The 16,499-nt window shown below is 39.0% G+C and overlaps 1 protein-coding gene across 1 annotated transcript in view; it reads left to right on the top strand.

The window, feature by feature from the left end:
- The first annotated feature begins 730 nt into the window (after window positions 1–730).
- The window catches only part of cntn2 (contactin 2), a 66,930-nt gene continuing 51,161 nt past the window's right edge, over window positions 731–16,499 (top strand). The window contains exons 1-2 of the mRNA XM_057845825.1: window positions 731–988; window positions 12,326–12,449. Coding sequence (XP_057701808.1) covers window positions 12,395–12,449 — 55 coding nt within the window. The 5' untranslated portion in view covers window positions 731–988; window positions 12,326–12,394. The remainder of the gene's footprint in view (window positions 989–12,325; window positions 12,450–16,499) is intronic.

The following is a 16,499-nucleotide window of genomic DNA, read 5'->3' as shown; positions in this document are numbered from 1 at the left end:
CCGGGTTAGCATGTCGGCTAGCTGTCAGGCCAGTTGGTTTGTTTAAATTCTCCGAAGCCGGAGCATGGAAATGACCAAAGCCTGACTAACTACGGTGGCATAAAATATCATTTGGGAGGTGCGACACTAAAGGTGAAGTCGACAGTTTTGACCATTGTGGAGTAATTATGCCATGTCCTACTAAATAAATGCATTTTTACTATTATATATTCCATTTAGCACAAGACTGTTATTTGTAATGACCATACCATTCATTTAGCAAATGGGGGGAAATACTTCGATAAAAAAGTATATCCTGTAAAAAATATTGGAGTAGAGAGACTGAAACAATAACATTTTGTGGCTCTCTTCGTCGCATTTTCCTCGTTCTAAAAAATTCCCCCTCAATGGGTTGAATTATAAATCAGATGAAACCATTACCCTGCTGACGCCTGTTGGGGACACTAGAGCCCTATAATGTAGGCGTGGCTAAACGGCGGATTAAAAGACGTCATATGCGCTTTGCCAAACTGTTGTATACTGTATAGTCGAATAGTCTCAAAATACGATTCTAATTCACATAGTAATGCTATTTAAGACTTGTTATTATCCTGTGGTACGCACTTTAATGGAATAAATACGTACGTGCATAAAACGCAAATAAATTGCTTTTACTTTGTAAATGAAAAACTACCGGAAGTTGTCTTTTAGTACTGACGCTAACTTATTATGATGTGATATCAACCAGCCAGAGAGCAGACGAAGATGGATTGGAAAGAAAGGAGGGACGCAAAGAAAAGGAATGGGAGGGAGCGAGAATTAAAGGAGAGCGAGACCGTCTGAGTCGTTTTAGGATGTAACAGCAAGGAGAAATGGACAGCTCCACAATTTTGTCGATCTGAAAAACCTTTTTTGGATGCTTCATGGAAGGATAAAAGCTTCCTCGATCCTGCGCACATTGAGCGTCTCCCCATTGTTGCAGTCTTAGGGAAACACGGTGGGGATCAAGGTAAGTGTACGCCATCATTTTATTTTATTTCTAATATCTTAAAGCCACCAGTGCACTTTTGTAGCTTTTGCTTTTGCATTTACACTGGGTAGTTTTAATATGAAAGGTGCTGATTTTGACGCAGTTTGCAAATAACAGACACGAACCTCAACACCGTTAATTATTTCATTTCAGTAAAAGTGTTTACTGTCCAATGTGTGTCTCTGAACGCTGTTCCAAACTTATAAGCCATTTAATGTAAGCGCAGAAAATGCAGGTGAATTTGAATTCGAAACGTAATTTGGGAAAGATTGATAGAACAGTATTCGTCATACATATTGTATTAGTTTACCGTCTGTTATTTTGTAATCGCGCCATCCAGCGCATTCGGCTTTTCAGCTATGTTTGTGAAATGTATAGCCAGATCATCGTTATAATGAACCTTGGTTATTATTTGTCAATTCATTTTTATTTTTTTAATTTTTTTTTGTTTGTCGTCGCATAATTTAACTATTTTCTAGCGTGACTGGATCTCACTACTGTAATTCTGTCACGTGGATTTCCAGGTCATTTATACAATTTATGTTACAACACATGTTCCCCTTTGAGTGACTTATAATAACTAATTTCTAATTGACCGTATCGTTCTTTAAAAAAAAAAAAAAGCTACACGAGTTTGATTGAACATAGAATACAATGATGTTAAAGCTAGGCATATTTTTAAGAGACACACAAGTTGTGACAAAAAAAGAATACGTCGCGTTTTAATTTGTTTGTTTCTTACATTAGATCCGGGGGTGTACATAACAATTTGAAAAATGAACGAGTTTGCTTGCTTGCTGGGTCTTTTTTTAGTTTTCATTTTTTTTTATCGGGGCCATTTGTGTTCCCAGTATAATTTAAGCTGTGTTTTCACTACTCATTCAACGTATTTTTTGTGGCTTATCAATTGCCATCTATTATAAATTCAAGTGTACAGGCTCCTAAATTCTATTTTCATTTTCATTCAACTTACTTCCGGTTATGCTGCAACGATTAATCGATTAACTCGAGTTAATCAATTAGCAAATAGCTTTGAATCAAATTTTGCTGCTTCGAGGATTCGTTTAATTAGAGTGGCCTAGTAATGGATTGTTTTGAAAGTGCTTGCATTTAGTTTTATTCATATAGGTATATACACTGCCCTCTAGCGGCAACAGTGAATATAATATGAAGTCATCTAACGTGGCTGGATCCAGATGCTACCTGTTTGGACCAACGTAAGGTTGTGTTTGAGCTAATATGATTGTTTATGCATCCGTAATTTAGTTTAGAGTTTTATTTAGCATTTTTTTTTTTAAATTGGAAAATGTGTGAACAATTTGTTAAGAGAATTAAAAAAAAAAAAAAAAGTATTTTATAGCATTCAAGTTAGCGTTCTCGTGCTATGCATATTAGTCAATTGTTCTTTTGTTATACTTCGACCCTCATTTATTACTATATATATACTGTATAAATATACATACATACAGTGGGGCAAATAAGTATTTAGTCAACAACCAATTGTGCGAGTTCTCCTACTTGAAAAGAATAGAGAGGCCAGTAATTGTCAACATGGGTAAACCTCAACCATGAGACACGCAATGTGGAAAAAAAAAAAAAAAAAAAAACGAAAATCACATTGTTGGATTTTTAAAGAATTTATTTCCAAATTAGAGTGGAAAATAAGAATTTGGTCACCTGCAAACAAGCAAGATTACTGGCTGTCAAAGAGGTCTAACTTCTTCTAACAAGGTCTAACGAGGCTCCGCTCGTTACCTGTATTAATGGCACCTGTTTTAACTCATTATCGGTATATAAGACACCTGTCCACAACCTCGGTCAGTCACACTCCAAACTCCACTATGGCCAAGACCAAAGAGCTGTCGAAGGACACCAGAGACAAAATTGTAGATATGCACCAGGCTGGGAAGACTGAATCTACAATAGGTAAAACGCTTGGTGTAAAGAAATCAACTGTGGGAGCAATAATTAGAAAATGGAAAACATACAAGACCACTGATAATCTCCCTCAATCTGGGGCGCCATGCAAGATCTCACCCCGTGGCGTCAAAATGATAACAAGAACGGTGAGCAAAAATAAGTAATTATTTGAATACACTGCTGCCTTCTGCATGTTGGATCATAGGCAAATCGCAGATGTACACATATACAGTACTAAATGCTAATCCTTGGTGATAAAATGATATCAATAATTATCGGCATATAATTTTTGTCAACACAAATAAAAATGTTCGATAAAAGTCACTAGATTTGAACTGTAATTACACAACCAGAATACCAGGGGGCGCTGATGCAACATGAACGCTAGCTCTGAATGGGTATTCAGTACCGGAGGGAACATTGTGACCTGTCACAGAGCAGCATTAAAGTGCCAATGGCAGCAAAAAGCATGTTTATTTCATATTTCACGCAGCATTTTATGCTCCTGAATGAAATAGACCGCTTGGATGTGTGTAGAATCCATAGATTTATATATTACATTTTTTGAATCCTGCACCATGTGAATGAGTGACTTCCTGGATTGAGGAGGAATGCTAATTCGACGTCACCCGGGTCAACATCTCACAATACAGCATTGCTTTGTAGCATGCAGATGGACTGCGGATTCAGCTGATTTTGCAGATTAATTTGTTTATTTTTCGCATCACGCCAGCCCAATGTGCTGCAGGGTTTTGTTGCTGCACCAGCGAGAGGCGTGTGAGCCTTTTGGGGTTGAAAAAAATTCCCATTCACCGCGGAGATTGGCCAAACCAAGTCTGACAGCTGTGGGACCATTGGACTTAACACTAGAAAACCCAAGGAGGGATCAGTTGATGAATATACCTTTTGTGCCCAGAGAGGGATCATCTGATCCTAATTTGCACATCTATTGTGGTCGTTGATGGTGGTCGTTGGTACTCACGCCTACGGACAATTTGGAATGATCAATCAGCCTAGCATGCACGTCTTAGGAATGTGGGAGGAAACCGGAGTGTTTTTCTATCTCTACATAGAGAAAGAAAGAAAAAAAAAAAGAAAATGTGTATGTATGTGGGAATGAAGCATTTAGCTACAGTAAATATGCCACAGACCTAATGTGGATGTGTAGCTGAACAGGTTGACTTTCATAGTATATTGAACTATATTTTAGCAATCCTTTTTTTTATTTTCATCTTGAATCCATTTCCAGCAGGCTTATAATGTAGACTCTAAGCCTAAACCAATGTAGGATAACAAAGACAAAATAACCGAATTTCAATCTCTGAAAGATTTATTTAGAGCAAAACCAAAAACTGTACAGTGTACTGTATACAATCCTGACACATCACTGGGTAAGGCGTACAGCATGAGCCACAAGTCAATCGGCCACATTTCTGACAGACATGAGACATCCCCCCCCCCCCCCCCCCCCGTACACTTCTTTATTTGGCAGCGCCTCGTTTTTGCTGGTGGACTGTGTGTCATGGGAACAAATAAATCTTTCAGAAACTGAATTTGGGTTGTTTTGTCATTGTTATCCTATGTTGCTTTACACTAGAACCACCAGGGGTTTTGGTGCTTCCTAAAACTACCAAGGGTGTCCCATTTTGGGACACCCTGGGGTCCGCCCCCAAGCCGAGCCCATCTCATTTCTACCCCTCGGCCCACACCTTGGCCCTTCAAACGAAGCAATAAGGGGTAGGGGTAAGGAGTAGGGGTAAGGTGTAGGGCTTGAAACATCAGCCCTAAGAATTGGGACACCTCTTTACACTCGCGTACGTCATAAGTCCGTTTGAACAGTTGTTACGTAACCAAAAGCGACGATAAAAAGTGCACTAAGTGCACTTGTGCGTTTAGCAAAACTGAAAAACAAAACATTACAACATTACAAATGAAGAAACACAATGAACAAGCATTACAATAAGTGGTGTCGATTTTTTATTTAGTACACCCCTAAATAGTGCACTTTTTATCGTGATTAATTTTTTTTAACTATCACTTTTCTGACTGAAGAAAACACATTGAGAGTAGATAATACTGGTCATCAGCTGTTAGAGTATTATTTGGATGTATCAAGCTTGCTTCATTGAATTTAAGCAAAGCAAACAAAACAAACACTTGTAACAAACGGAAGGGTCCACAACACATGCACACAGATGTGGAGCACTAGTTCAGTTTAATTTAGTTTTGTTTCAAATTCAAATATGGTTTCAAATTCAATGTAATATTTACACCATTGTATGAAACCTGAATGATAGTTTGTTTCTGAAACAAGAGTGGTATTTACTAGTCTTGCATATTTTCTTCCCAGCCATTTCATGTGGGGTGCTTTTCTTGTTACCACTGTTGCTTGGTGTGCTTAGTTGTAGTATTTCTGAATATCTATGTATATCAATGTATATCCACAGCAAATTGTTAACTGATCTTTTCAAAAATGTTTTTTAACATGTAGAGGGTATTCAAACAAATACATCCGAATGAATTAGAATTATTAAAATACTTTTATCAAAATATTCTCAGAAGTTTAGCAGTTTAGTGTCAAGTAAGAAATAAGTGTCTGATAGGCTACTTTAGCTGAAGAGGGGGTTGAGGCAAAACAGGCTCAGTCAGGCTACTTTAGCTGAAGAGGGGGTTGGGGCAAAACAGGCTCAGTCAGGCTACTTTAGCTGAGGAGGGGGATGGGCGAAACAGGCTCAGTCAGGCTACTTTACCTGAGGGGGGGTTGGGCAAAACCTTGCTGAGTGAGGCTGCTTTCTCTTTCGCTACTACTACTAGTCAGGCTACTTTCAGACACTTATTTCTTACTTGCCTACTGTAGGTTGATAAATTTGTAGGTAGATTTGTGTATGTCTTAGTCAATCCCCAAAAAAGGTTCCTTCAATCAAAGTATATATTTTCAATAGAAAATAAAAGTCACTTGAATGAAAGCAAAATGTGTTTGAATGCAAAAGTTGCCTGAATGATAGCTTGTTTCTGAACCAAGAGTGGTATTTACTAGTTTTGCATATTTTTTTCCAGCCATTTCATGTGAGGTGTTTTTCTTGTTACCACTGTTGCTTGGTGTGCTTAGTTGTAGTATTTCTAAATATCTATGAATATAAATGTATATCCACAGTAAATTGTTAATTGATCTTTTCAAAAATGTTTTTTTAACATGTAGAGGGTATTCAAACAAATACATCCGAATGAATTAGAATTATTAAAATACTTTTATCAAAATATTCTCAGAAGTTTAGCAGTTAGTGTCAAGTAAGAAATAAGTGTCTGATAGTCAAGCTACTTTAGCTGAAGAGGGGGTTGGGGTGAAACAGGCTCAGTCAGGCTACTTTAGCTGAGGAGGGGTTGGGCAAAACCTTGCTGAGTGAGGCTGCTTTCTCTTTCGCTACTACTATTAGTCAGGCTACTTTCAGACACTTATTTCTTACTTGCCTACTGTAGGTTGATAAATTTGTAGGTAGATTTGTGTATGTCTTAGTCAATCCCAAAAAAAGGTTCCTTCAATCAAAGTATATATTTTCGATAGAAAATAAAAGTCACTTGAATGAAAGCAAAATGTGTTTGAATGCAAAAGTTGCCTGAATGATAGCTTGTTTCTGAACCAAGAGTGGTATTTACTAGTTTTGCATATTTTTTTCCAACCATTTCATGTGAGGTGTTTTTCTTGTTACCACTGTTGCTTGGTGTGCTTAGTTGTAGTATTTCTAAATATCTATGAATATAAATGTATATCCACAGTAAATTGATGACTGATCTTTTCAAAAATGTTTTTTTAACATGTAGAGGGTATTCAAACAAATACATCCGAATGAATTAGAATTATTAAAATACTGTTATCAAAATATTCTCAGAAGTTTAGCAGTTTAGTGTCAAGTAAGAAATAAGTGTCTGATAGTCAGGCTACTTTAGCTGAAGAGGGGGTTGGGGCGAAACAGGCTCAGTCAGGCTACTTTAGCTGAGGAGGGGGATGGGCGAAACAGGCTCAGTGAGGCTACTTTACCTGGGGGGGGGGGTTGGGCGAAACCTTGCTGAGTGAGGCTGCTTTCTCTTTCGCTACTACTACTAGTCAGGCTACTTTCAGACACTTATTTCTTACTTGCCTACTGTAGGTTGATAAATTTGTGGTAGATTTTTGTATGTCTTAGTCAATCCAAAAAAAAAGGTTCCTTCAATCAAAGTATATATTTTCAATAGAAAATAAAAGTCACTTGGATGAAAGCAAACTGTGTTTGAATGCAAAAGTTGCCTGAATGATAGCTTGTTTCTGAACCAAGAGTGGTATTTACTAGTTTTGCATATTTTTTTCCAGCCATTTCATGTGAGGTGTTTTTCTTGTTACCACTGTTGCTTGGTGTGCTTTGTTGTAGTATTTCTGAATATCTATGTATGTCAATGTATAGCCACAGTAAATTGTTAACTGATCTTTTCAAAATTGTTTTTTAACATGTACAGGGTATTCAAACAAATACATCCGAATAAATTAGAAGTATTAAAATACTGTCAAAATATCCTCAGAGGTTTAGCAGTTTATTGTCAGGTAAAAAGTGTCTGAGAGTAGCCTGACGCCCAACCCCCTTCCACAGCTAATGGCTGGTTGCAAGTAAAGAAACAGCAGCCTGACTTGTTCAAACACATTTTGCTTTCATTCAAGTGACTTTTTTTTCTCGATTGAAAATATATATTTTGATTGAAAGAACTTTTTTTGGCTTGACCAAGAAATAAACAAATCTACCTACAAATTTATCAACCTACAGTAGGCAAGTAAGAAATAAGTGTCTGAAAGTAGCCTGACTAGTAGTAGTAGCGAAAGCGAAAGCAGCCTCACTCAGCAAGGACTCGGCAAAAGGATGACCGGAAGTTAAAAAAAAAAAGGACGACACTTTTTATATTGCTATATGTGCTTTGTGACTATCTGTACGGACCTCTGTGAAGTCCCCCCCCCCCACCCCCCCCATCAGACGCAAATTTATATAGAAATGATGTCAATCGTTTGTGCTGTAAAAGTTTTGTTTGAGCTGCTTTCGTTGTAGAGATACTTACAATTCTTATATAGGTAAATCTGAGGTCAGCTAGCCCCCCATTTCAATTAACAATTGTGTCAATCGTTTGTGCTGCAATGGTTTTGTAGATCAGTATTATGCTTTTATTCAGATATTAATTTCGAGTGGTTACGTCACTCGTAGCTTTTCCTTAGCTTGGCTCCCGCGACTAATGCAGCATACCAACTCCCAATAACAGAGGGGTGTCCTAGCTACCTACCTAACAAGCACGATCATAACACAAACAAATTCGGGTCCGTTTCGCAGTAAATTGGGGGGGCTTTAGATATTAATTTTGAGTGATGACGTCACTCTAAGCCCCTCATTTACTGCAAAATGGTCGTGAAGTGCTGCCATTCGTTTGTGCTACGTTCGTGTTAGTTGTTAGGACACACCTCTGTTATTGAGAGAGTTGGTATGCTCTATTAGCCACGGGAGCTAAGCTAAGGAAAAGCTACGAGTGACGTCACCACTTAAAATTAATATCTCAATAAAAGCATAATACTGATCTACAAAACCGTTGCAGCACAAACTAGCACAAATGACAGACACAATTCTGAATTGAAATGGGGGGCTAGCTGACCTCAGATTTACCCAAAAAGAATTGTAAATATCTCTAGAACGAAAGCAGCACTAACAAAGCTTTTACAGTACAAACGATTGACATCATTTTTATATAAATATGTCTGATGGGGGGGAGGGGGCCAACTTCACAGAGGTCCGTAGAGTTGGTCAGATAGCACATACAGCAATATACAATATGTCGTCCTTTTTTTTTTTTTTTTTTTTTTTAATCTTAATTTTTTTGTACTTCCAGGTCATCCTCTTGCCGTCGTGTTGTGGGATTTTGCTGTTCTGTTGCGGGATTTTTGCTGCTGTGTCTTTGCATTTGCCTTCTGAGCCATTCGTGCTGCGAACCATTTGCTGTTGTGTTGTGGCAATTAGGGTTCGTGCTTTTGCCAATTTTCAATCGCGCTTTAGGAACTGGGGATCGTGTTGTGGCGGTTTGCATTCATGCTTTTTTTCTTTTGCAAAGCGTTTGCAATTGGGGTTCATGCTTTTTTTTATTTGCAAAGTGTTGAGACTTTGCATTTCGCCTTACACCTCTCAGCCACCATAATTTCCTGCTCCTGTTCAAATCCACCCCGCCAGTCGACTGTCGTTCGCTCACACGAGCTCGGTCATCAAGATAAGCACATCCCCCGCCCCTTGACGTAGTTAGCACTTTGCATTCAGAAAGCCACATGGCAGAGCTGATCACACTTGGGTTGGGTTGTGAGACCAAAACATTTGAGATTTGTTTGTCGTCACAAATGTATTGATTATTTCATTCATTATAACTTTATACACGTTGCAATGGTCTGTGCGTTTGTTTATTTCATTGCAGTAATTTATACATAAAGTTGCCTGTGTGTGCTATAGGAGAAGGAGAAAAAATGGGCAGAGCAGTGAATGAAAAAAATAAAACCATATTCAAAAATAAAACTCTCAAATAATAACTGAAACTATCATGGCAAGAGTCAGTGTAAACTGACCAACCCTTGTGGGTTAGAGTAAGGTTGTTTGCTTGTGTGCTTGAGTGGCCTATTTCAGAGACAATGACACACTAATTTGCACATATACAGATGCTAATTGTGGATACCCAGAGTTGTGGGGATCATCTGATCCCCTTCTGGGCTTTCCAGTAGGCTAAAAAAATGTTGGGTTTTCTAGTGTTAAGAGGAAGTGAGGGAATATCGTGTTTTGTATTATGTCAAATACTGGGATCATGGCACACGTTTTGATAAGGAGGTGGCTTGCATTTTTTGGGTGACAATGCTTCCTGTCCACCGAGAAGGCCACTCGGCCGCCGACCGGCGGCTCGTCACACACCCCCCTCTGTCTTCTTCGTGTGCCCGCCGGGAGAGCGCTATACTCGGCTTATGCTCGTGCGGCTCTCCATATCCTCCAGACTTCTAGCCCCCTCTACCCTCTTCGTGTGCCCGGCAATAGACCACTATCCTCGGGTTGGGCTCGGACAGCTACGCACTCCTCCGACATCAGCAGGTTTGTCCGGAGGTCATTCTCCAGCTGCTTCCCCGGCAAACGAGCTCTTCTGCCCGTAGCAGGGGAACGACGAGCTGTCCCTTGCTCGCCGCCAGGGGGGTTGCCGATCGGTGAAGACAATCGACAACCCCGCTACAGTGTCACATGATCCGGGGTAGTGTTGTGTGATTTTTCACTTCGAAAGGCGAGAATAAGACTTTGAAACGTAGCTTGGTTCGGATTAGCATGTCCGCTATCTGTCACGCCTCCTGTTTTTTTTACGCTCTCCAAAGCCAGGGCAAGGAAATGACAAAAGCCGGACTAACTCCAGTGGCATAAAATATCATTCGGGAGGTTCAAGAGGTTGACAGTTTTAACCATTATTGAGTAATTTTGCCATGTCTTACTGAATAAATGCATTTTTATTATTTCATATTCCATTTCGCACAAGACTGTTATATAGGGTTGCCACCTTTCAGAAATAGAAATAAGGGACGCCCTCCTCGCGCCCAAAGCCTTACGGGCGAAAAATAGGAGCATCCCCAAAACTCCTAAAATGCATAGAAATGTATCTATTTTTAGACGTGAAAACTGTATCGTGCACTATGTGGGCATGGCAGTTTCCTTGTAGCAGACTGTTTTGTTTTTTTCTGCAGGTTAGTGAAAACGAAGTTATGAATATCGTAATTAACATTTGTGTTGTAGGCACTGAATCCGGTCTTGTGATCCATTGACAAGCCAAATTTCTTAAGGGAATGTTGCAGGAGAGCTACAATTCAAGCAGCTGACTCGTCTGCATTCTCTATGAAGTCCAGCATTTTGTTGGTGACCCCAGACTCTGGACTGAAGTACTGGACAGCAAGGGGAAGCATCTTCCTGCTCAATTTATTTGAGGCATCGGTCTGGATGGAGAATGGGATGGGTGACGTTAAGATCTTGAGCACATCACCCACTGCCTTTGAACCCAGGACTTGTTTCAACAGTGCCTCTTGCTTTGTTCTCCCCAAAATCATTTTCTTCACCATTTTGGAATCACATAAAAATCTTCTGATTAAGCCTGTGTCCACAGTCAGCACTATTGTAGCTCTGGCCACGTTTTACTGTGTGGTATACCTGTGTCACCTCAGCTGCGTATTGGTTCAATACGTAACGCAACCTTTAAATCCCAATTAGGGAACGATTGAGCCTACTGTTATATGTCATGACCATACCAATCATTTAGCAATTGGAGAAAATACTTCGATAAAAACAATATCCTGTAAAAATATTGGAGTACAGAGATTGAAACACTGACACTTTGCTGCTCTCTTCATCGCATTTTCCTCATTCTGAATAATTCCCCCTCAGTGGGCTGAATTCTAAATCAGATGAAATCACGACCCTGCCGACGTTATCCTCCAGCTGGGGACGCTAGAGCGCGATAATGGCAGGCAGGGCTAAACGGCAGATTAAAAGACTAATTTCTCGTCATCTGCGCTTTGCCAAATTGTTGTACTAGTATATAGTCGAATCATCTCAAAATATGATTCTAATTCACATAAATTGCTTTTAAAGATTTTTTTACGCTGTCACAGGCACTTTAAAGCCCAATACTAAAGCAGTGGCTGTCTTGTTTGTTTATTTGTAAAATTTTTGATACGGAACATTTCCTTTTGTCTATTTATTTTGTTGAGATTGTCAGACATCATAAGACTTCATGCACAAAATGCTTGAACATGTTGCAGTTGTAAATTAAAATCAGTTGTCTATTTATGGTTATTTAAGTTTTGGGGATTGCATCTCTACCTCATATTTTGTGCAGTGGTCTGCAAGTTTTAATTTTGTCCAATGTTCCTCTTATTTGTGAAATGATGTGTAGTATTTTGTCACCATGAATCTTTTTTCAGACATTAAAGATTGGTTAAAGCAGCCAGACATTTGGTTTTGTCAACTTTCAGTCAGGGGCAAAAATCAAACTTCAAATATGAAAAAAAAAATGTGACAATTATCGATATCGACTGATAAGAAAATTTTAATCGTGATACCAATTTTTGTCATATCGCCCAGGCCTACTACATGCCATTGTATGCACTGTGTATAGACAGATTCATTTTTTTCATTTACCTAAACTTATTGTTTTGTCTTTATGCACAGGCACAAACAGGACTCATTCGATATCGACTGATAAGAAAATTTTAATCGCGATACCAATTTTTGTCATATCGCCCAGGCCTACTACATGCCATTGTATGCACTGTATATAGACAGATTCATTTTTTTCATTTACCTAAACTTATTGTTTTGTCTTTATGCACAGGCACAAACAGGACTCATCCATCAGAAGAACTGCACTGAACCTAATCTCTTCATAACGTGGATCAAGAAGATGGAGGCTTTTTTGTTCCTCCTAGTCCTCGGCTCATTAAGTCTCCGGGCTTTTGGCAAGTTTGTTCTATAACCTTATATACACAAACATATACATATACAGTATATATTGTATAAATATGTATGTATTTATGTATGCTCATAACCTAACATATAAAGGTCGACCTTGCCTTGTACTTCAGTTTACATTGGTTTTCATTAGCCGCATCCAAAAAGCTGGGTTTCAAGCCTGATGTGGGAGGGAAAATACTGACATTTGAACTGCTATTACACTATTCAAATATATTAAGGACGATCTCACATTGAATTCCAATTTCTTCTCCGGTTCCATGTATTAGATCAAAATGAATGTGTGTGACCTGGTTGAAGTTCTTAATCTACTGAATGTGGCTTGTGATTTTATTTTAAACACTTTTGGAAGTCAAAACGCTCTGTAAACAATCAGGTCATCATGAGAAAAAATATTATTCCTTCTCTTTTCAGTTCTTTATTTATCAGGACGAGCACATTAGCCTGGCAAGCTAACCTGGCTTTCGCCATGTACAAGATAAATGGCAAGTCAGTCTGGTCTTCTGTGATTTGGGCTTTATTTCAAAATTAATGCTAGAGGTGGGGCTAACAAGTACAGACCGAATATGAAAGAACCAATTGGATGCGACGTAAAGGCAATGCTACTCATGATGTCACTTGTGGTCAATTTGCAATTCTCAAACAATCATGGCATTCAGTCACAATGACTGACATTAGTGTGAAAAATCTAAGAGCGCATCTTCTACAGTATTTGTTTATTGATAGAGGAAAAATGCTAAAATACTGAAAGACTTGCAGAGTTAGGTCTGCCTTTGACACGGTTTGACAGCAAGTCGGAGCATACAGTGGTCTGAACCTTTTGGAATTTCTCACATTTCTGCATAAAATCACTATCAAATTTAATGTGATCTTTGTCAAAATCACACAGATGTAAAAACAGTGTCTGCTTTAACTAAAACCACCCAAACATTTATAGGTTTTCATATTTTATGAGGATAGCATGCAAACAATGGCAGAAGAGGGAAAAATAAGTACGGTAAGCGAACTGTCTGCCTAAGGAGACTGAGGGAGCAATTGAAACCAATTTATACCAAACAATTTAATTCAGATGTGTGCCCAATCACTGATGAGTGGTTTAAAGCTGCCCTGCCCACTATAAACCACACACCTGGTAAGAATTGTCTTGATGAGAAGCATTGTCTGATGTGCATCATGGTTTGGTCAAAAAAGCTGTCTTAAGACCTGCGATCAAGGATTGTTGATTCGTATAAAGGTGTGAAAGGATACGAAACCATTTCTTAAAGTCTGGATGTTCATCAATCGACAGTCAGAGAAGTTGTCAACAAATGGAGAGAGTTTGGCACTGTTGCTTCTCTCCCAAGGAGTGGCCGTCCACCAAAGATGACGCCAAGAGTTCAGGGCAGAATACTCAGAGAGGTAAAAAAAAGAACCCTAGAGTATCTGCTAAAGACTTACAAAAATCACTGGCACATTCCAATATCTCTCTGCACACATCAACTATACGTAAAACTATGGCCAAGAATGGTGTTCATGGGAGGACTCCACAGAGGAAGCCACTGCTGTCTAAAAAAACCCCCCCAAAAAAACATTTTTTCTCGTTTAATGTTCGCTTGACACAATGACACTTGGACAAGTTTTGGCAAAATATTTTGTGGACTGATGAAACCAAAGCTGAATTGTTTGGGAGTAACATACAACTTCATATGTGGACAAAAAATGGACCAGTTCACCAACATCAACACAACATGGTGGAGGGAGCATCATGATTTGGGGCTGTTTTGCTACCTCGGGGCCTGGACAACTTGCAATCATTAATGGAAGAATTATTTCAAAGGTTTATCAGGATGTTTTGCAGGAAAACCTGAGGCTGTCTATCGGACAGTTGAAGCTAAAAAGACGATGGATGCTGCAACAAGACAATAATCCCAAACACAGAAGTAAATCAACTTCAGAATGGTTTCAGAAGAACAACATACACGTTCTGGAGTTGCCTTTTTCATACCACTGTATGTGCAAAGTTTGGTGATCTCTCGTGCTTCAAACGAGACTTAACGTAGTACAGGCAATAGCAGGACGCTGAAAAAAGAGCCAACGAGTCCCCTACAGTAGCCTGTTTGTCAAATATACCAAAAAATAAAGAAAGCACAACACCGTCCAAAACTCCTAAAAAAAAAGTCGCTCCTCTTCATGACGCATCACAAAGTCCCCCCTCGCATGTTGTGATTCGCTGTTCGATATGCGACTGGAGTGGAAATCCAATTGAAACAACAGAAGACTAGACTACCTTGCACTTGGCGAGGGCTGGCATGCGAGACAAGTAGAACATGAGTAGGTTCTTTTTAAATCTGGATCTCAATCCTTTCTTTTTCAAGCAGGAGACCATTCACTCGCATGAAAACGGTAGCCATGCTATATAGCCTGGAGGTTAAAAAAAAAAAAAAAAAAAAAAAAGACAGTCATGGGCTGTGCAAAAAAGTTTTGAAGTAAGCAGTTTCCTGCTTAGTGGTCCTGAAATGGGTGAGTGTGAAGGAAAAACGAAGTGGGCAGGTACTTGCATAATAAGGTGTGATGTGAATTCACCAATTTCAAATCTGCTCATTTGCAGAGCGAGAGAGTGACACATTCCATTTTTATCATAAAACAGTGGAGATAAAAAAGGGAAAATCAACTGAGAGCCATGTTGTAACAAAATGGTGGATATTCAGTCTTTTAAAATCGTTATATTGTGTAGTGGCAACAAGGGTCTTCTTTTGCCAACAAGTCAGCATGTAGCTTTGAAGGCTTCTGGAATACTCTCATCTCAAAAAAGCTGTTACACTCGGCAATTCAGAAGATTGTTGAATAATGGAATACTTCCAAAAAATCCATTCATAGGTTTCTACATTATGAACGTTGTGGTGTAATAGAGAGAAAAATGTACTAGTTTGTAGTCCAAAAAAATACCGTAGGTTGAAAATACAAATCAGCTTACAGTGGTACCTCGACATACGATCGCTTCGACACATGATCTTTTCGACATCCAACGTAAAATTTGACTCGCCCTTTGTTTCTGCATCCAATGACATGCTCGAAATACGACCATTCATGTCAGCGCTAGTTTTTTGTTTCGCTGGAAGACAGATGCACATTTTCTTGTGAGAGAAAACACGGGTTCCAAGGAAAGTGCAGGTAGTGAAAAAGGTGACACTTACCATTGAAATAAAGATGGAAATGATAGAAAAATATGAGTGTGGTGTGCGCGTCTGTGAACTGGCTCGACAATAATACCGTAGAATGTCTACGAACTCGACAGTTCTCCTCCGACCTCCGTTCGCCAGTCTTTATATGTTGAGGTGACAATTATTATTGTAGTAACATCGCCAAAAAATCGCCAGTTTTGTCAGGTTTTTAATCATTTATTTCAGAACTTGTGCAACACAACATGCCTACTGTCCGCCGGAACTGAACATTAAAAGTGAAAGTAAAAAGTCCTCTCTCACTCTGTAGGTACTTGCGCACGGTGCGTTCAGGTACACCACGCAAAACACATCCGCCAAATTAGAACCCGATTCGTTATTTTACGTTATTACAGGTATTAATATTCTTACTATTATTATTATATTCCGATTTTTTTTTTTTTTTTTTTTGTACGGTGGACGAGTGGTTAGCACGTCTGCCTCACACTTCTGAAATCAAGGGTTCAATCCCGGGCTCCGGCCTTCCTGTGTGGAGTTTGCATGTTCTCCCGTGCCTGGGTTTCCTCCAGGGACTCTGGTTTCCTCCCACATCCCAAAAACATGCGTGGTAGGCTGATTGAACACTCCTGAGGAAAAGCGCCATGGAAAATGAATGAATATTCCAATTTATATTCATAATTTATTTATTTTTCACTGTGTAAGCAATAATACCAGCAGCATTTATTAAGGATTTATTGTAGGTTTTCAGGCAGTGGAACGAATTAATGGAATTATAATATATTCATATGGGAAAATCCTGTTTGACTTATGACCATTTCGACTTACAAACAAGGTCCTGGAACGAATTAACTTCCTATGTGGAGGTACCACTATATTCTG

Source organism: Corythoichthys intestinalis, chromosome 9 (assembly GCF_030265065.1).
Source record: "Corythoichthys intestinalis isolate RoL2023-P3 chromosome 9, ASM3026506v1, whole genome shotgun sequence".
Lineage (NCBI taxonomy): Eukaryota > Metazoa > Chordata > Actinopteri > Syngnathiformes > Syngnathidae > Corythoichthys > Corythoichthys intestinalis.
Note: the sequence above shows the minus strand (reverse complement) of the source record. Positions and strands in the feature narration are given on the sequence as shown.